This window comes from Bos mutus, chromosome 21 (assembly GCF_027580195.1).
Source record: "Bos mutus isolate GX-2022 chromosome 21, NWIPB_WYAK_1.1, whole genome shotgun sequence".
NCBI lineage: Eukaryota > Metazoa > Chordata > Mammalia > Artiodactyla > Bovidae > Bos > Bos mutus.
The window spans coordinates 56017838-56033812 of record NC_091637.1 but is presented as its reverse complement, the minus strand read 5'-3'; the positions used below and the strand labels follow the sequence as shown (position 1 = coordinate 56033812).

The window sequence follows — 15975 nt, the reverse complement described above, 5'->3', positions numbered from 1 at the left end:
AGTAAGAGTTAATAATAGTCCTCTTCATTCTGGGTCAGCAGCTCAATGGAAACACAGATCGTTTCTTTCCCTAGTGTATTAAACAGTGTACTATGTACTTTATTGTTATAGCTTATAATTTATTTCTGTTGTCCATCAGTTTTGTAGGATTGCCAAAAGGAGTTAATCCTTTCTGAGCACCTGGGAGCTAAATACTTATATCAACCCCATTTTTCAGGAAACCAAAGTCATGAGATGAAGAACTCACCCAAGACTAAAGCATTGCTGCTTCTAGGAGTGGCTGCTAGACGCTGATGCCTGTGGACAAGTTTTGTACAATTGCTCATGTGCTCTTTTTCCCACTGTGACACATATTTTTAATAATTATTAGTTTATAATACGGTAATGAAGAGAATAAAAGTTTTTAACAAATCTTTTAAAAATTTCCTTCTGTCTACCCCAGAATGATCAAGGTCAAATGTGATCTATAAGTTTTGAGAGTGAAACCTTGAGGGTGAAAAAAGCAGCAAGAGAAGGAAAGATTGACATAGATAATTACAGGGAAGACGCTGGCACTGGAAGCGAATTCTTGGAACAGTTACGTTTGAGGGTTGGTGGTGGGTATATTACTGACACTCTCACTTAGTTGTGAAATGTTGAAGACTTATTTTGCTTCTCCAAAGAAAGAGAGCTGGATATAAAGCTACCCTCCTCTGGGCCTCATTCAGATATCAATGTCTTTTAAAAGTGATACTTAGGCTGTTTGTAATTATGTGCTAGTACGAATATCACCATGAAGCATGACTTTATGAATAAATCTGTTTGCATTTCAGATTATGGAGAAAAATTGGAAACCATCCAAAAACTGGGAAGAGCTAAGTAAATAATGATACAGCCATATGATGGAATATTTGCAGCCATGAAAATATGTTTACAAACATAGGAAATTTTTCTCTAGAGACAAATGCAAAATTGTACACATAATTACATAAACATTGTTGAGAAGGATGGAAAGGGGCCAAAATGATAAAAGTACTACATTTAGTATGGGCCTTCTTGTTTCTTTATGCTTTTCTATACTCTCTAAATTTCCTATAATGTGCATTTATTACTTATTAGAGGGGAAAGTTTAAAAGGGGGAAGGGGGAAAATGTTTACTGAACTAGGTGTGATTTCAGCAGTAGAATGACATACCAGGCATATCAGAATCTTTATAGCTCAGCTGGTAAAGAATCCACCTGCAAGGCAGGAGACCCCGGTTCAATTCCTAGGCCAGGAAGATCCCCTGGAAAAGGGAAAGGCTACCCACTCCAGTACTCTGGCCTGGAGAATTCCATGGACTGTAATAGTCCATGGGGTCACAAAGAGTCAGACACAACTGAGCCACTTTCACTTTCACTTCTCTCAAAGAGTGTCTTAGTAATTAAAAAGTCCATGAGTCTATTAGTAGTATGGCCCTTAGTCATTACTTTTTCTGGCAGCTATCTTTATACTCAGCTTACTGTCCAGTGAAATCTAGCATTCTAGGCTAGGCTTTTTCTCTCCATTATATATTTGTGCCATTGCTTTGGAAAGACAGATGAAATTTCATTTTCTCAGGTTCTACCATAGTCCAAACTTACCAGGATGCTTTCGGGTATCAATGTTGTCTTCTCATTCAAGAGTTATTTCGTTGGGTGGCAGGTTATTTGCAATTGTCTTAACCTACCACCAATATCCTCAACCAGAAAATTTATAAAAATGTCATGTAAGGTAAGATGGGGATATGCACGTGTGCTTAAGTTGATTAGTCACATCTGACTCTTTTCGACCCCATGGACTGTTTTGCTACCCCAGGCTCCTCTGTTCACAGAATTTTTCAGCCAAGAATACTGGAGTGGGTTGCCAATTCCTACTTCAGGGGATCTTCCCCACGCAGGGATCTTCCCCACCGGTGCTTCTGGCATCTCCTACATTGACAGGTGGACTCTTTACCACTGTGCTACCTGGGAAGGCCACCTGGCAAGACGAGGACAGAGCCTGCCAATTCAGACCTCCATGAGTCCATCAATGGCCAGCCTTTAGAAATGACCTCGGACAAACCCACTTGACTAAACCTAAACCCAACCCCCATTTCTCTGTCTTATCCATAAAGATCTTATGGGAAAGTGTTAGATGGCTTTTTGAAATCAGTATATGCCGGGAGCCGGCATATTGCATATTGAGTGCATATTGCATATTGAGTGCATATTGCATATTGAGTGCAGCACTTTCCACAGCATCATCTTTCAGGACCTGGAATAGCTCAACTGGAATTCTATCACTGCCGGGAGCCAGCGTGAGGAACTCCGCCCATGACAAAGGTCGTGAGGAAGGAGGCTCGGCATACGCAAAGGCGGGATCGAGCTTCAGGAGTCCCCCTGGAAATTCTCACCGAGCATCTAGCCCCAAAACCAGAGTCTGCCTACTTTCTGCTTTGTGCTTTCACCTACACCTATGACTTTACGGGGGGCTGTCCCCCACTACCTCTCTCTGAAAAAAGAGTTAGCTTACAGCTCCAGTTAATAATTCCTGGGTGTGACAGTGTTTAACCTACAAACTCCTTTGGAAATCCTCTAGCCTGCCTGAATAGGTTTTTCTGGCCACATGTGATTGTTCCTAGCCTCCCAACTGTGAGAGGCAGGAGATGTTCTAAACTGTCTAAACACAGATTCTTTTGAGTAGTTAAAAGATTGATTAGAAATTGTATTGGTGAAGGGATTTTCACTTGTTGGGCCAATGTTTGCTGCTAAGTTCCCATATCCCTTACCTGCTGTGTCCCTGGCAGTGTATTGATTAATTGGTGTAAGTAGTAGCTTTAATGTTTGTAACCTGGGACCCTTGAGTTAATTCTTTTTCTTGTTATAGCCCACCACACCTTTGCTCTGTAGGAATGCAACTTTATCTAATGTTTTTGGAGGGTGGCGCTTGACTTATCACCTTTACAGAAAAATAAGTTTTCTGAAGAAAGGGTCTTAAAAATGTTAACAGGCCTCCGGGCCAGAAGGTGATGCAAATCACCTAAGCTTTTGCATATGATAAGTTTGCAGGAAGAAAGCCTGGCTTGCTGCATGACTCTACCCCTTCCCCCATTATCCTCTATGCATAACTTAAGGTATAAAAACTACTTTGGGGGCTGGCCAGCGGGCCGCCGCCACTTTGTCGAGTCGCCGCTGCCACTGGGGAGATGGAGGGCCCGGGACTGGGCTCGCAGTGCAGGAATCACAGCCATGGCCCCTACCCTCTATTAATAAAAAAAAAAAAAAAACTACTTTGGAAAATAAAGTGCGGGCCTTGTTCACCGAAGCTTGGTCTCACCATGTCGTTCTTTCTCTTACCTTCTGGCTGAATTTTTCAGCCTCTTTTCTCCACTGAATTTCCTCGCTTAGCTATCCTTATTCTATTACTCTTTATATCCTTAATTAACATTTAATTAAGCAGTTGTTTCCTGATCTTCGCCTACGCCGTCTCTCCTTCGAATACCCTGGATCAGCCGGGGCTCTAAAAGGATAAATATTAGAGCACTTTTATAGATTGAGTGGTAAAAGCACCCAGTTCACTATTGATCAGCCATGTGGCTTTGAATAAACCACTTAGACCCCCGAGAGTCAAGTTTCTTTTTGTGAAGATGAGGTGATACCCAGCCTTTGCTGCTGCTGCTAAGTCACTTCAGTTGTGTCTGACTCTGTGCGACCCCAGAGACAGCAGCCCACCAGGCTCCCCTGTCCCTGGGATTCTCCAGGCAAGAATACTGGAGTGGGTTGTCATTTCCTTCTCCAATACAGGAAAGTGAAAAGTGAAAGTGAAGTCGCTCAGTCTTGTCCTGACTCCTAGCGACCCCATGGACTGCAGCCTACCAGGCTCCTCCTTCCATAGCATTCTCCAGGCAAGAGTACTGGAGTAGGGTGCCACTGCCCTCTCCAATCTTGGGCTAACTGAATACTAATCAACCGGAGTCAGATGACTGTGTGTGTGAAGTTGTTCCGTCGTGTCCGACTCTTTGCGATCCTGTGGACTGTAGCCTACCAGGCTCCTCCATCCATGGAATTTTCCAGGCAAGAGTACTGGAGTGGGGTGCCATTTCCTTCTCCAACCCAGCCTTTAGGGTTATAATAAAGATTGAATGAGGCGATGGATGTAAAAGTGGCACTGAATAATTACGTAGTGAGGTGCTTACCATGTGCCAGACACTCCATGTGCTTTCAAGGTTCACATCATTTAATCCTCATGCAACCCTAGGTGATGGTACTTTTACCATCCCCATATATTTGAAGTGCTAAGATTTAAAGGACAGCAAGGAGATCAAACCAGCCAATCCTAAAGGAAATCAACTCTGAATATTCATTAGAACTGATGCTGAAGCTGAAGCTCCAATACTTTGGCCATCTGATGTGAAGAGCTGATTCATTGGAAAACACCCTGATGCTAGAAAAGACTGAGGGAAGAAAAAGGGGGAGACAAAGGATTAGATGGTTGGATGGCATCACCAACTCAATGAGCATGAGTTTGAGCAAATTCCAGGAGATAGTGAAGGACAGGGAAGCCTGGTGTTCCAGTCCATGGGGTTTCAAAGAGTCAGAGATGACTCAGCAATTGAACAACAAGACTTAAAGGAACAGGCCCAATCCACACAGAGGTACCCCAAAACTAAAGAACTCTAATGATGTGTCAAAACTAGTATACACTGTAACGCCTATTACATGTGAAAATTGGGAGCCTGACAACAGGCCATAAGCTTCAGTTTCCACATCTGTAAAATGGGGTTAATAACAGTATCTGTTCTGCCCATGATAATTGGGATTGAATGAGACATGCATGCAAAGTAGTACGTTGGCCAAAATGTTCATTTGGCTTTTCCCGTAACATCTTATGGCAAAACCCACACGAACTTTTTGCCCAACCCAATACTTGGTACAATACTTGGTACAGAGAAAATACTGAGTATCAGCTACTAGGCAGAGGCTCAGTTATTATTATTTTTAGTGAAACAGCACCTGAGCAATGATTCCCATTAGGTGAACCAAATCTCTAAAATGGAAATAATTATGGCCATAATCTCCATTTTCCATGGGTAGGATTAAGTTCTCATAAGTATTATACAGGTTCCCACACTTGTTATGGAACTGTTGGACTCCATCTTGAACCTACTAAGAAATCACTTGTCCAGGGGCATGATATTATTCCTCCCACTCCAAGCTGTTAAGAAGGAAGAATAACTGACTGTTTAATAAAAGAACATCTCAGCACTCAATAGAGTGAACTTGGTCCTGACACTCCTAAAGCTTAAGAGTTAAGGGGGTGGATGATCCAAATGATGAACTGACAGGCAAAGTTTTTTGCAAGGACAGTTATAAAATAATATTAACACAAAACTTAAGATCTTTAACGGCTGTGTTTAGATCAGACTGCACTTTGGATGGTGATCGCCACTGTGTGTATCCTCCCGCCATACCTGTCACTCCCTTGAGACTGGGTTTCCACCTTCTTTGTTTTCATATTCTCCCCTAACCCCACTCCACAGTGATCATTACTTTGACTTAACCCTAGAAAATAATGAGGAAAATATTGTAGCAAAATAACCAAGACAAACACCCAAAGACTATCAAGTTCCGTGCAAAGTAGAAACCTTTGGAAACTGTGCCATTTCACCGTTGCTGGACCATCACGTGAACTGGGACAGAACACCAGTTGAGGCACTGCCATCTGAGCCAATGGGGTTCAGTTGGCAGGGGTTGCCACGGATCGAGGAATGGAAAGAATCCCCCTCGTTTTGACAGCCGTGTGCAGGGGGCTTCAAGCAAAGCAGCCAGCTGTGTGGTCAAAAATTGATTAATCACAGGGATGTGAACAAGTAAGTGACTGTACAGAAGATTAGGGCTTCCCTGGTAGCTTAGCTGGTAAAGAATCCACCTGCAATGCAGGAGACCCTGGTTCGATTGCCGTGTCGGGAAGATCCCCTGGAGAAGGGATAGGCTACCCACTCCAGTATTCTTGGGCTTCGCTGGTGGCTCAGATGATAAAGAATCCTCCTGCAATGCGGGAGACCTGGGTTCGATCCCTGGGTCAGGAAGATCCTCTGGAGAAGGGTATGGCAACCCAGTCCAATATTCTTGCCTGGAGAACTCCATGGACAGAGGAGCCTGGCAGGCTACAGTCCATGGGGTCACAAAGAGTCAAACACAACTGAAGCAACTGAGCACAAAGGAGGTACAAATGCAAAGAGAGGGAAAGCTAGAATAAATCTCGCGGAGTAGAAGTGGAACTGGATGTAGATCAGTGTGAACTTGTGGTCTTTAATACAGAGAGATGAATGATGAGGAAACAGGCAGAGAGGGAGGTATTTCCTAACTGTACACTGAGAGGATTTGCAGGAGTGATGGCACCGTGACAACACATACAACACATCGCCCAAATCTTGGCTCTAAATGACATTCTCCACGAGAGTGAACCAGGACTCCAGAAAAACGGCGATGCCAGGACTGCAGTAATGAAAATTCAAGACGGAGCCTGAAACATCGTAATAAAGTGCTCAAAGAGCCATGGGGATGTGCAGCCATTAAGGAAGGAAGTATAGAAACTCCTCAAAAAATTAGAAACACGATTACCACATGACCCAGCAACCTCCCTGGATATCTATCCGAGACTTGAAAGCAGGATCTCAAAAGAGGTATCTGTACACCCACGTTCATGCCAGCATGATTCACAAGAACCCAGGGGTGGAAGCAACCCAAATGTTCAAAGACAAATGAATGAATGCAGAACATGTGGCAAAGCCATACAATGAAATATTATGCGGCCTTTAAAAGGATGGAAATCCTGTCACATGCTACATGGATGAAACTTGAGGATAGTGTGCTGAGTCAAATAAGGACAAAAGGACAAATACTGTATGGTTCCACTCATTAAGTACCTAGAGCAATCAAAATCATAGAAACAGGAAGTAGGGAAGTAATTGCCAAAGGCTGGGGGATTGGCAGGGGGAGGCAGGAAACGAAATTAGTGTTCAGTGGGTACAGAGTTTCAGTGTTGCAGGATGAAAATGGTCAGTATCTACTGCACAATCATGTGAATGCACTCAACACTACTGAACCTGAAACTTAAAAAAGGTCAACATACTGAATTTAATGTTTTTTTAACCACCAAAAAAAAAAAGAACCCGAGACTATGTCAAAAGAGCACAAAAGCCAGCTTGAAAATTAGTGAGAGCACTGTGTAGAATCAAAATGAATCATGATCGTTTATAGATTACAAAAGAGAATCCGTGTTCCACAATGACATAAACAAAGAATAAACAAATGGAGGTGAAGAGAAAGTGCTTACACTAGAATGCCAAGTAAACACAGAAGCCACAGTTTAATTAGAAAATCACCATTTTGGCAAGAACGTATTCAGATAAGAATCATCCATAGATGCTAAAGCTAGAGGACAAATATTTATAAAGAACAGGATATTGACAGAGTCTCAAAGTAGCTCCCCACAAAACACTGACTGTGGAGAAACCTTGGAAACATACCCAACTGTGAAAAGGTAACATCACCAGTATTGGGAAAAACTGACTCTTATGTGCTTTCTTATATTATACAGAGAACACAGCCTCATTTACTTCTCTGGTATTTCCGTCAAAAACCTGTACCCTGAATCTAGTCATGAAGAAACATCAGACAAATTCAAAGGAAGGGCTATTTACAAAGCAACTGGCCAGCACTCTTCAGATATGTCAAGGTCATAAAACAAAACAAATTTATGAAAAGGAAAAACTGAGGAAGTCCTCCAGATCTGAGGAAGACTGAAGGGAAAACATAACTAAACACATGTATCATCCTGGACTGGGCCCTAGACCATAAAGGAAAGGATTATTATAAAGACATTTTGGACCAATTTGTGACATGTGAATGGGGTCTGCAGATTAAATGGTAGAATTTTATCAATACTGTTTTCCTGACTTTGATTTGAAGTACTGTAGTTAGGTAGAAGAGTCCTTGCCTTAAAGGAAAAAACTTACTATCAAGCGGTTCAAAAAATAGTATATATGTGTGGGGTTTTCCACAAGTCATGTAGGGATGTGACAGTTGGACCATAAAGAAGGCTGAGCATCAAAAAATTGATGTTTTTGAACTGTGGCATTGGAGAAGACTCTTGAGAGTCTGTCCCTTGGACTGCAAGGAAATCAAACCAGTCAATCCTAAAGGAAATCAATCCAGAATACTCATTGGAAGGACTGATGCTGAAGTCGAAACTCCAATACTTTGGCCACCAGGTGCGAACAGCTGATTCATTAGAAAAAGACTCTGATGCTGGGAAAGACAGAAGGCAGGAGAAGGGGGCAACAGAGGATGAGATGGCATCATTGACTCGATGGACACAAGTTTGAGCAATTTCTGGGAGATAGTGATGGACAGGGAAGCCTTGTGTGCTGCAGTCCATGGGGTTGCAGAGTCAGACACAACTGAACAACTACACATATGTGTGTGTGTGTAGAAAGATAAATAAATATGGCAAAAATGTTAACAGGGGATACTAGCAGAAGGCTATAAAGGATCTTTTAAACTATCTGTGTAATTTTTCAGTCAGTTTAAAATTATTTCAAAATAATAAGTGAAAAAATAAGACACACACAAGTGGTCTTTGACCTACTGGGAATTTATTACTCTGGTTTTTATACTACAAAAATCTCTGCTTAATGAGTAAAAAAAAACTATTCAAAAGAATAGTTGAAATAAATGTGAAGGAAGCTTTTCTTAATGGGCAATAATATAGATATAAGATTCTGCTTAATAGTTAAAAATGCACAATGTTCTGAATCTTTCAAATTGCCAACATCCTCTGGATCACTGAAAAAGCAAGAGAGTTCCAGAAAAACATCTATTTCTGCTTTATTGACTATGCCAAAGCCTTTGACTGTGTGGATCACAATAAACTGTGGAAAATTCTGAAAGAGATGGTAATACCAGACCACCTGACCTGCCTCTTGAGAAACCTGTATGTAGGTCAGGAAGCAACAGTTAGAACTGGACATGGAACAACAGACTGGTTCCAAACAGGAAAAGGAGTACGTCAAGGCTGTATATTGTCACCCTGCTTATTTAACTTCTATGCAGAGTACATCATGAGAAACGCTGGGCTGGATAAAGCACAAGCTGGAATCAAGATTGCTGGGAGAAATATCAATAACCTCAGATATACAGATGACACCACCCTTATGGCAGAAAGTGAAGAACTAAAGAGACTCTTGATGAAAGTGAAAGAGGAGAGTTGAAAAAGTTGGCTTAAAGCTCAACATTCAGAAAACAAAGATCATGGCATCCAGTCCCATCACTTCATGGCAAATAGATGGGGAAATAGTGTCAGACTTTATTTTGGGGGGCTCCCAAATCACAGCAGATGGTGACTGCAGCCATGAAATTAAAAGAGTCCTACTCCTTGGAAGGAATGTTATGACCAACCTAGACAGCATATTAAAAAGCAAAGACATTCCTTTGCCAACAAAGGTCCATCTAGTCAAAACTACGGTTTTTCCAGTGGTCATGTATGGATGTGAGAGTTGGACTATAAAGAAAGCTGAGTGCCGAAGAATTGATGCTTTTGAACCGTGGTGTTGGAGAAGACTCTTGAGAGTCCCTTGGACTGCACGGAGATCCAACCAGTCCATCCTAAAGGTAATCAGTCCTGAATGTTCATTGGAAGGACTGATGTTGAAGCTGAAACTCCAATATTTTGGCCACGTGATGCGAAGAGCTGATTCATCTGAAAAGACCCTGATGCTGGGAAAGATTGAGGGAGGGAGGAGAAGGGGATGACAGAGGATCAGATGGTTGGATGGCATCACCGACTCAGTGGGCATGAGTTTGAGTAAACTCCAGGAGTTGGTGATGGACAGGGAAGCTTGGTGTGCTGCAGTCCATGGGGTCGCAGAGTTGGACACAACAGAGCGACTGAACTGAACTGAACTGAATTTTTCTCATTAGACATATTCTTTCTTCCTACAATATGTCTGTCTCCTTAAAAAAAAATTACATATGGGAGATATTGAGAAACCTTGAGAATTTAAATCTTGTACATCTAGGTTAAAGTAATATTGTTCTTATAACAAGATTTCCATAATCTCATCAGAGACATACATCCTTTGATACTTAAGTATGAAATTTAACCCAAATCATGAGTATCTTTATGATTTGTGGTATATTTCCCTACTTTTATTTCAATTATAATTTGGTATTTAATAGCTAACTCTTTAATATAAAAAATCTTCTATGATAGCAAATGTCTGTCTATAAAGGAAAGGTTTAAATATTTGCAGGGGTGGGGATCATTTAGAGTCAAATGGTAATGGCTTATGTTGGGCCAAGGCCACCGTGTGTTTCTGAAATAAATCACATCTCTCATAAGCTCGGTACACGAATCTGAAGAGAAATGAGAGGTCCAAAAATAAACAAGGACCGCAGCAGCACCCTTAGAATAAAACCAGCTTCCCAGAGAGATTTGTTTCCAATGAACAATTAATAGTGCCTTTTGCTAGTGGTGAAGAACCCGCCTGCCAAAGCAGGAGAGATGTAAGAGACGCAGGTTCGATCCCTGGGTCGGGAAGATTCCCCTGGAGGAGGGCATGGCAACTCACTCTAGTACTCTTGCCTGGAGAATCCCATGGACAGAGGAGCCTGGTGGGCTACAATCCATGGGGTCCCAAAGAGTCGGACACGACTGAGTGACTTTCACTTTCAAAAAAAATTACAATTGTGACAGGGAGGAAAAAAGGAAATACATATGATAAATTGGATACTGAACATTAAAAATAACTTCAGAAAGTGATGTAGTATATTCTTATGAATCCTTTGTATATTCTCCACTTGAAATTATCACTCAGTATCAAGTCTGAGTAGGATCCACGGAATCTAGTAACAATTTCACAAAAGAAGCACATATACTTGCGGTTCTCTTCAACAATGAGGAGAGATGCAAAACTCTCCAAACTTGTACTATTTTGCTCCTCGAAATCACATTTTAACTTCAAGAACTAAAATGCAATGGGCTTGAGTAATGAAGGAAAAAGCACCAAAAAACTAGAGCTGTGTGGGTGTGTGTGTGGGATGGGGGAGGTAGGCATAGAGATGGATGGGAGAGAGAAACAAAGATACCCTCAATTTCAGCAAAGTCCTCCATGTTTATTTTGACAATCTGGGGTATTTTCTCATAAACACAATTAAGGTGGTTAGAGTGAGAAAGAGCACAAGAAGGAGAAAAACCTTCCCTTGATCCTCACCCAGGCAGCAGATCTGAAGGTTCCTTCTCTAGTTCCATGTATACATATCCATCCACTCTGTAGATGCCACATGGCTGGATAAACAAGGGGTTGGGGTGGTGGGGAGCAACCACCACCCAAACAAACAAGCAAACAATCGACCTCTCAATCACCAACCACTATTTACACCCTTTGACTTAAGTGGTAATGAGTTCATCAATATTTAAAGGACAATAACCTTATTTTATCTAAACCTCTAGAACCTTAAAACCAAAGAAAAGTACAGGATGTGACATTTACCCTTTCTGTCCCCACCCTATCTGCACCCCCACACACCCCCCCTCACCCCACCTTTACTGGCCATCACACAGGATGGAAGCAGTCCTCTCTGAGCAGACTATTGTTCATGCTGTTCTTACAGCAAATAAAGTGAACATATTCCCCCCAAGCAAAGTGAATATAACTAAGGAACCAGAGCAGTACAGCAGTGCAGGAAAAAAAAGTAGTTGAAATTTACAGCTTAAAATCTCAGACTGCAGAATTCATCTAGTTCAACACAATTATTTTAGTATTGAATTAGTGGATTCTATAAGGATTGTAGATTCATTTAGTATCAAATGAATAAACTCTATGAAGGCTAGGTTCCAATTCCACCTCTGTCTCTGACTAGCTACCTATCTTAAGCAAATCCTTCCCTTCCACAGGCCCATTCATTCAACATTGAAATAAGTGTGTCGAACTAGATGAATTCTACAGTCCCACTCAGGCTTAATGTTCTAAGACTTTAAGTTACAAATTCCAACTACCTTTTTTCCCTTTTAAAAGTGAGAGGGCTTTTTTTGCAGAGATTGATAAGCTGATTCTAAAATCCATATGAAAATGCTAGGGAACCAGAATAGCCCAAATGATCTTGAAAGAGAAAAAAGTTGGAGGAGGTACACTTGCTGACTTAAAACCCTGATACAGTTACAGTATTGAAAACAGTGTGGTACTGGCATACAGATAGATGTGGGTAGAGGAACAGATCAGTGAAACAGAACGAAGACTCTAGGAAGAAAGTCATACATTCATGGGCAACTGACTTCCAACAAAGATGGCAAGAAAAGTTAATGAGGAAATAGTCTTTCAACAAATGACGCCAGCACTACTGGGTATTCAAGTGCAAAAGAATGAAATCGGACCCTTAGCTCACACCATATGTAAAAGTTAACTCAAAATGAATCAAAGACTTAAATATAAGAACTATATTTAACCACAAAACTCTCAGGAAAGAAATAGGCATAAATTTTTGTGACAATGGATGAAGCAATGGCTTTCTAAGATACAACACCAATAGTACAAGGAACTAAAAAGTAAAAAGAGACATTAGACTTCATCAAAATTTAAAAGTTTTGTGTTTCAAAGGACACCATCAAGAGAGGGGAAAAAATGTCTACAAATGGGAAAAAATATTTGCAAGTCACATATGTTAAGGATTTAGTATCCAGAATACATTTAAAAAAATTAAAAACTCTTTAACTCAACAATAAAAAGATAAATAACCCAATTTAAAAATAGGCAAAGGATCTGAACAGATACATACCTACAAAAGATAAATGGCCAATAAGAACAAGAAAAGAAGCTCAAAATCATCAGTCATTAGAGAAATGGAAATCAAAACCACAATGAGATACCTCTTCATACACAGTAAAATGGCTAAAGTAAGATAATGGTTCATCAGTGCTGCCAAGGTCATGGAGAAACTGGAATCCTCATACACTGCTGGGAGGAATGGAAAATGGTGCAGCCACTGTGGAGAACAGTCTGGCAATTTTTCAAATGGTTACACAGAGTTACCATATGATCCAGCCCTTCTACTTTTAGGTATATGCCTCTCTAGACTGAAAACATGTGCCCATACAAGAACTTGTACACAAATATTCATTCAGAGCAGCATTATTCATTATAGCCAAAAAGTAGAAACAAACCAAATGCCTCTCAACGGATGAATGGACTAAAGCAAAATGTGGTGCATCCACATGGAGTATTATTCAGCCACAAAAAGCATATTGACACATGCTACACCACTGATGAATCCTAAAAGTTATGCCAAGAGTCAGACACAGAAAAACACACACTGTATGGTTCCATTTTTTTGAACTATCAAGAATAAGTAAATTCACAAAGACAGAAAACAGATTAATGGTTGCCCAGAGTTGAGACGTGAGAATGGGGAGTGACTGCTAACGAATATGACCTTTCTTTTTGGGGTGATGAAGTGTTCTGGAATTAAGACAGTGGCAATGGTTGCATAACTCTGTAAATACACTAAAAAAAAAACCCCAATGAATGTAACTTTAAAAAAGTGAATTTTAAAGTGAATTGTTATCTAAGAAAAATTTTTACAGGCAAAGGCCCTCCTTAGAAAATTGATTTCCTCACTTCTGTTTCAGGCCACCTACTGGTTCATGAAAATAAAAAAATCTGTAATATTTGACATTTATAATCCCATTGACACGAATTACAGAATAAAATTTCTTTTTAACCAAATTATTTATAGATATCAACTGACGGTCCACTGTATTTAGTCTTCTTCTGAAAAATGATAATCTGAAAGTTCTCTGAGCTCATGATTTATCTCAGAGTCCTTTTTAAAATTTACATTCTTCTTAAGCAACTGAGACTGAACAAATATCTTCATTTTAGAGATTTTAGTAATACTGTCATCTAGAAACAGGTGAAAACCTTGCTCCTGCATTGACACTAGTTAGCACAGCAATCTTCAAGCAGTGCTTTAACATTTAATTCCCATTCACAGGACAATAGAAAGGCAAAGCAAGAAATGATTTTTCAATACCAGTACTGCAATGTAATATGTATAACCTGATGCTTTAAGCCATCAAACAAGTGCAGACTTTCTTTTCCCTGGAATATAAATAGAATTCTAGGCTTACTCTATTCAGCAGTAAGAGCTGAAGTGATTTTTTTTCAGAGCTCTACAAAAAAAAATACCCTTTATCTTTACCACCTGTAACATTATTTTGTATATCTGGTTTTCAGTACCAGAAGGCTATAAACTTTGCATGAGCAATCTAACCCACAGTAAGAGCTCTCTAAGCCTTAGAAATAGAATGAACTATTAATTCTTGTCTAATATCAGTGGGTTGTACTATGCATAGTTCCATATAAGTTAAACAAGAAGACTGATTCTTCTAAAAATGCTGAAGTGTACAGAGAGGAGGGGTTAAATAATTAAGAAGTAAAGATCAAGGTCTGTCATGATTAAGCTACATTCTAAAAAAAGCACCAACAGATTACAACAGGGTGACATGATTTTCATTTTTAAGTTCAATGGAAATTGCATGTACTGTTTTTACTCTTAAGCACAAGTGGTTTACACTGTATCGAGGCTGCTGGCCCCAAGAAAGACATGAACATAGAAAGGATGGTCTTGTCCAACTTCAGTATTATTTTTGTAGCAATATGTATAAAACTCAACCACTGTTTGGGCAACCTTAGGAGAAAGCAAGCCTAAGAGATGAACACATTTACACCTCTTAATTATACTGTTACCTTATAAAAATGTAAAGTTCAACATTTGCTCCTCTGAAAGCAAAGCACTGAACAGTCTCCAATACAGTAACCAAGCTGTGAGTTAAGATGTGTTTAAATGTAGGCAAGACCTTTAAGACTAAGAGTTTTCTTCAATTACATATATCCAAATGACAGTGTTATAATTCAAATTGAACAACAATAACAGGAACAAAATCTTGATAAAGTAAGAAATGGGGGAAATAAAAACTGACTTCTGAACCAAATGTATCCCATCTCATGGAAGAGTGAATCACTGGGAAGCATGCCACGGAGAAGAGAAGCTCCATGTGAAGAAAATGCATACAGGAATTTAAGTTACAGCACGTACTCTTGGTTTTTCTGTTTTTTAAATACATAGGCTTCAAAAAACTGTTTTATCAGTTTGTTTTTTTTATAGCACATCTTTTTAAAAGAAATTCCTACTTTTCATTCCAGAAAATATAAGAAACAGTTTGCAAGAATTCATGCAAACATGCTTCTCTAAGGCCATGAACAGGTTTGCTAAGTTGCATTGTTTAATTCAAGTAAAAGCCCTTCTAAAATAAGGGGTCTGTAAAGGAAGCCAGTTACCTTCAACTCCAAGGCCTGTGCACTTGTAAGGATCTCTGACACTCTGAAAGCCAAAAGGCAGCATGCTCATTTGAGCATTAGCAATATGGTTTCTATTTACACTTTTAAAAATCAAGTGGATGTTAAGTTTTTCTGGCAGATTCTTTTTATATGTTACAAAACAAAAAAGCAAAAGCTTAGAATAAGAATCCTTTTTTCTTAGAAAGGTCAAACAGATACGTTTTGACATCATGTCCTTTACACAATGGCATACTGTTCATATAAAAGGTCTCTTATCCTATAAAAGTCTTGACAAAGGCAGCCTTCTAATCCAATGCGTCCAGTTTCCGTCTAGAAACCAAGTAGAAAAAAAAAGTTCTTTAGTACATCTTCTACCCGTTAATATGCAGACATGATAACCAAAACATATTAACTAGGTTACTTTATGATTGATTAGGAAGTGACTGTTCTGATTCACAGAATATGAACATAATATTCTAGTCATGAATTTTACATAGACACATAAATGTCAGAAGATTCAAATAATAAAAATCTACAATAAAATTATATACCACATCTTTGACAGTCCCTTTTAAAAGCCTTTAAGGTCATCATGATAA

At 39.8% G+C, this 15975-nt stretch overlaps 1 protein-coding gene across 3 annotated transcripts in view; it reads right to left on the bottom strand.

The window, feature by feature from the left end:
• Window positions 1-14532: 14532 nt before the first annotated feature.
• The window catches only part of CPSF2 (cleavage and polyadenylation specific factor 2), a 32013-nt gene continuing 30570 nt past the window's right edge, over window positions 14533-15975 (bottom strand). For all 3 annotated transcript variants that reach the window (XM_070357869.1, XM_070357867.1, XM_070357868.1), the window contains one exon: window positions 14533-15706. In XM_070357869.1, coding sequence (XP_070213970.1) covers window positions 15614-15706 — 93 coding nt within the window. In that variant the 3' untranslated portion in view covers window positions 14533-15613. The remainder of the gene's footprint in view (window positions 15707-15975) is intronic.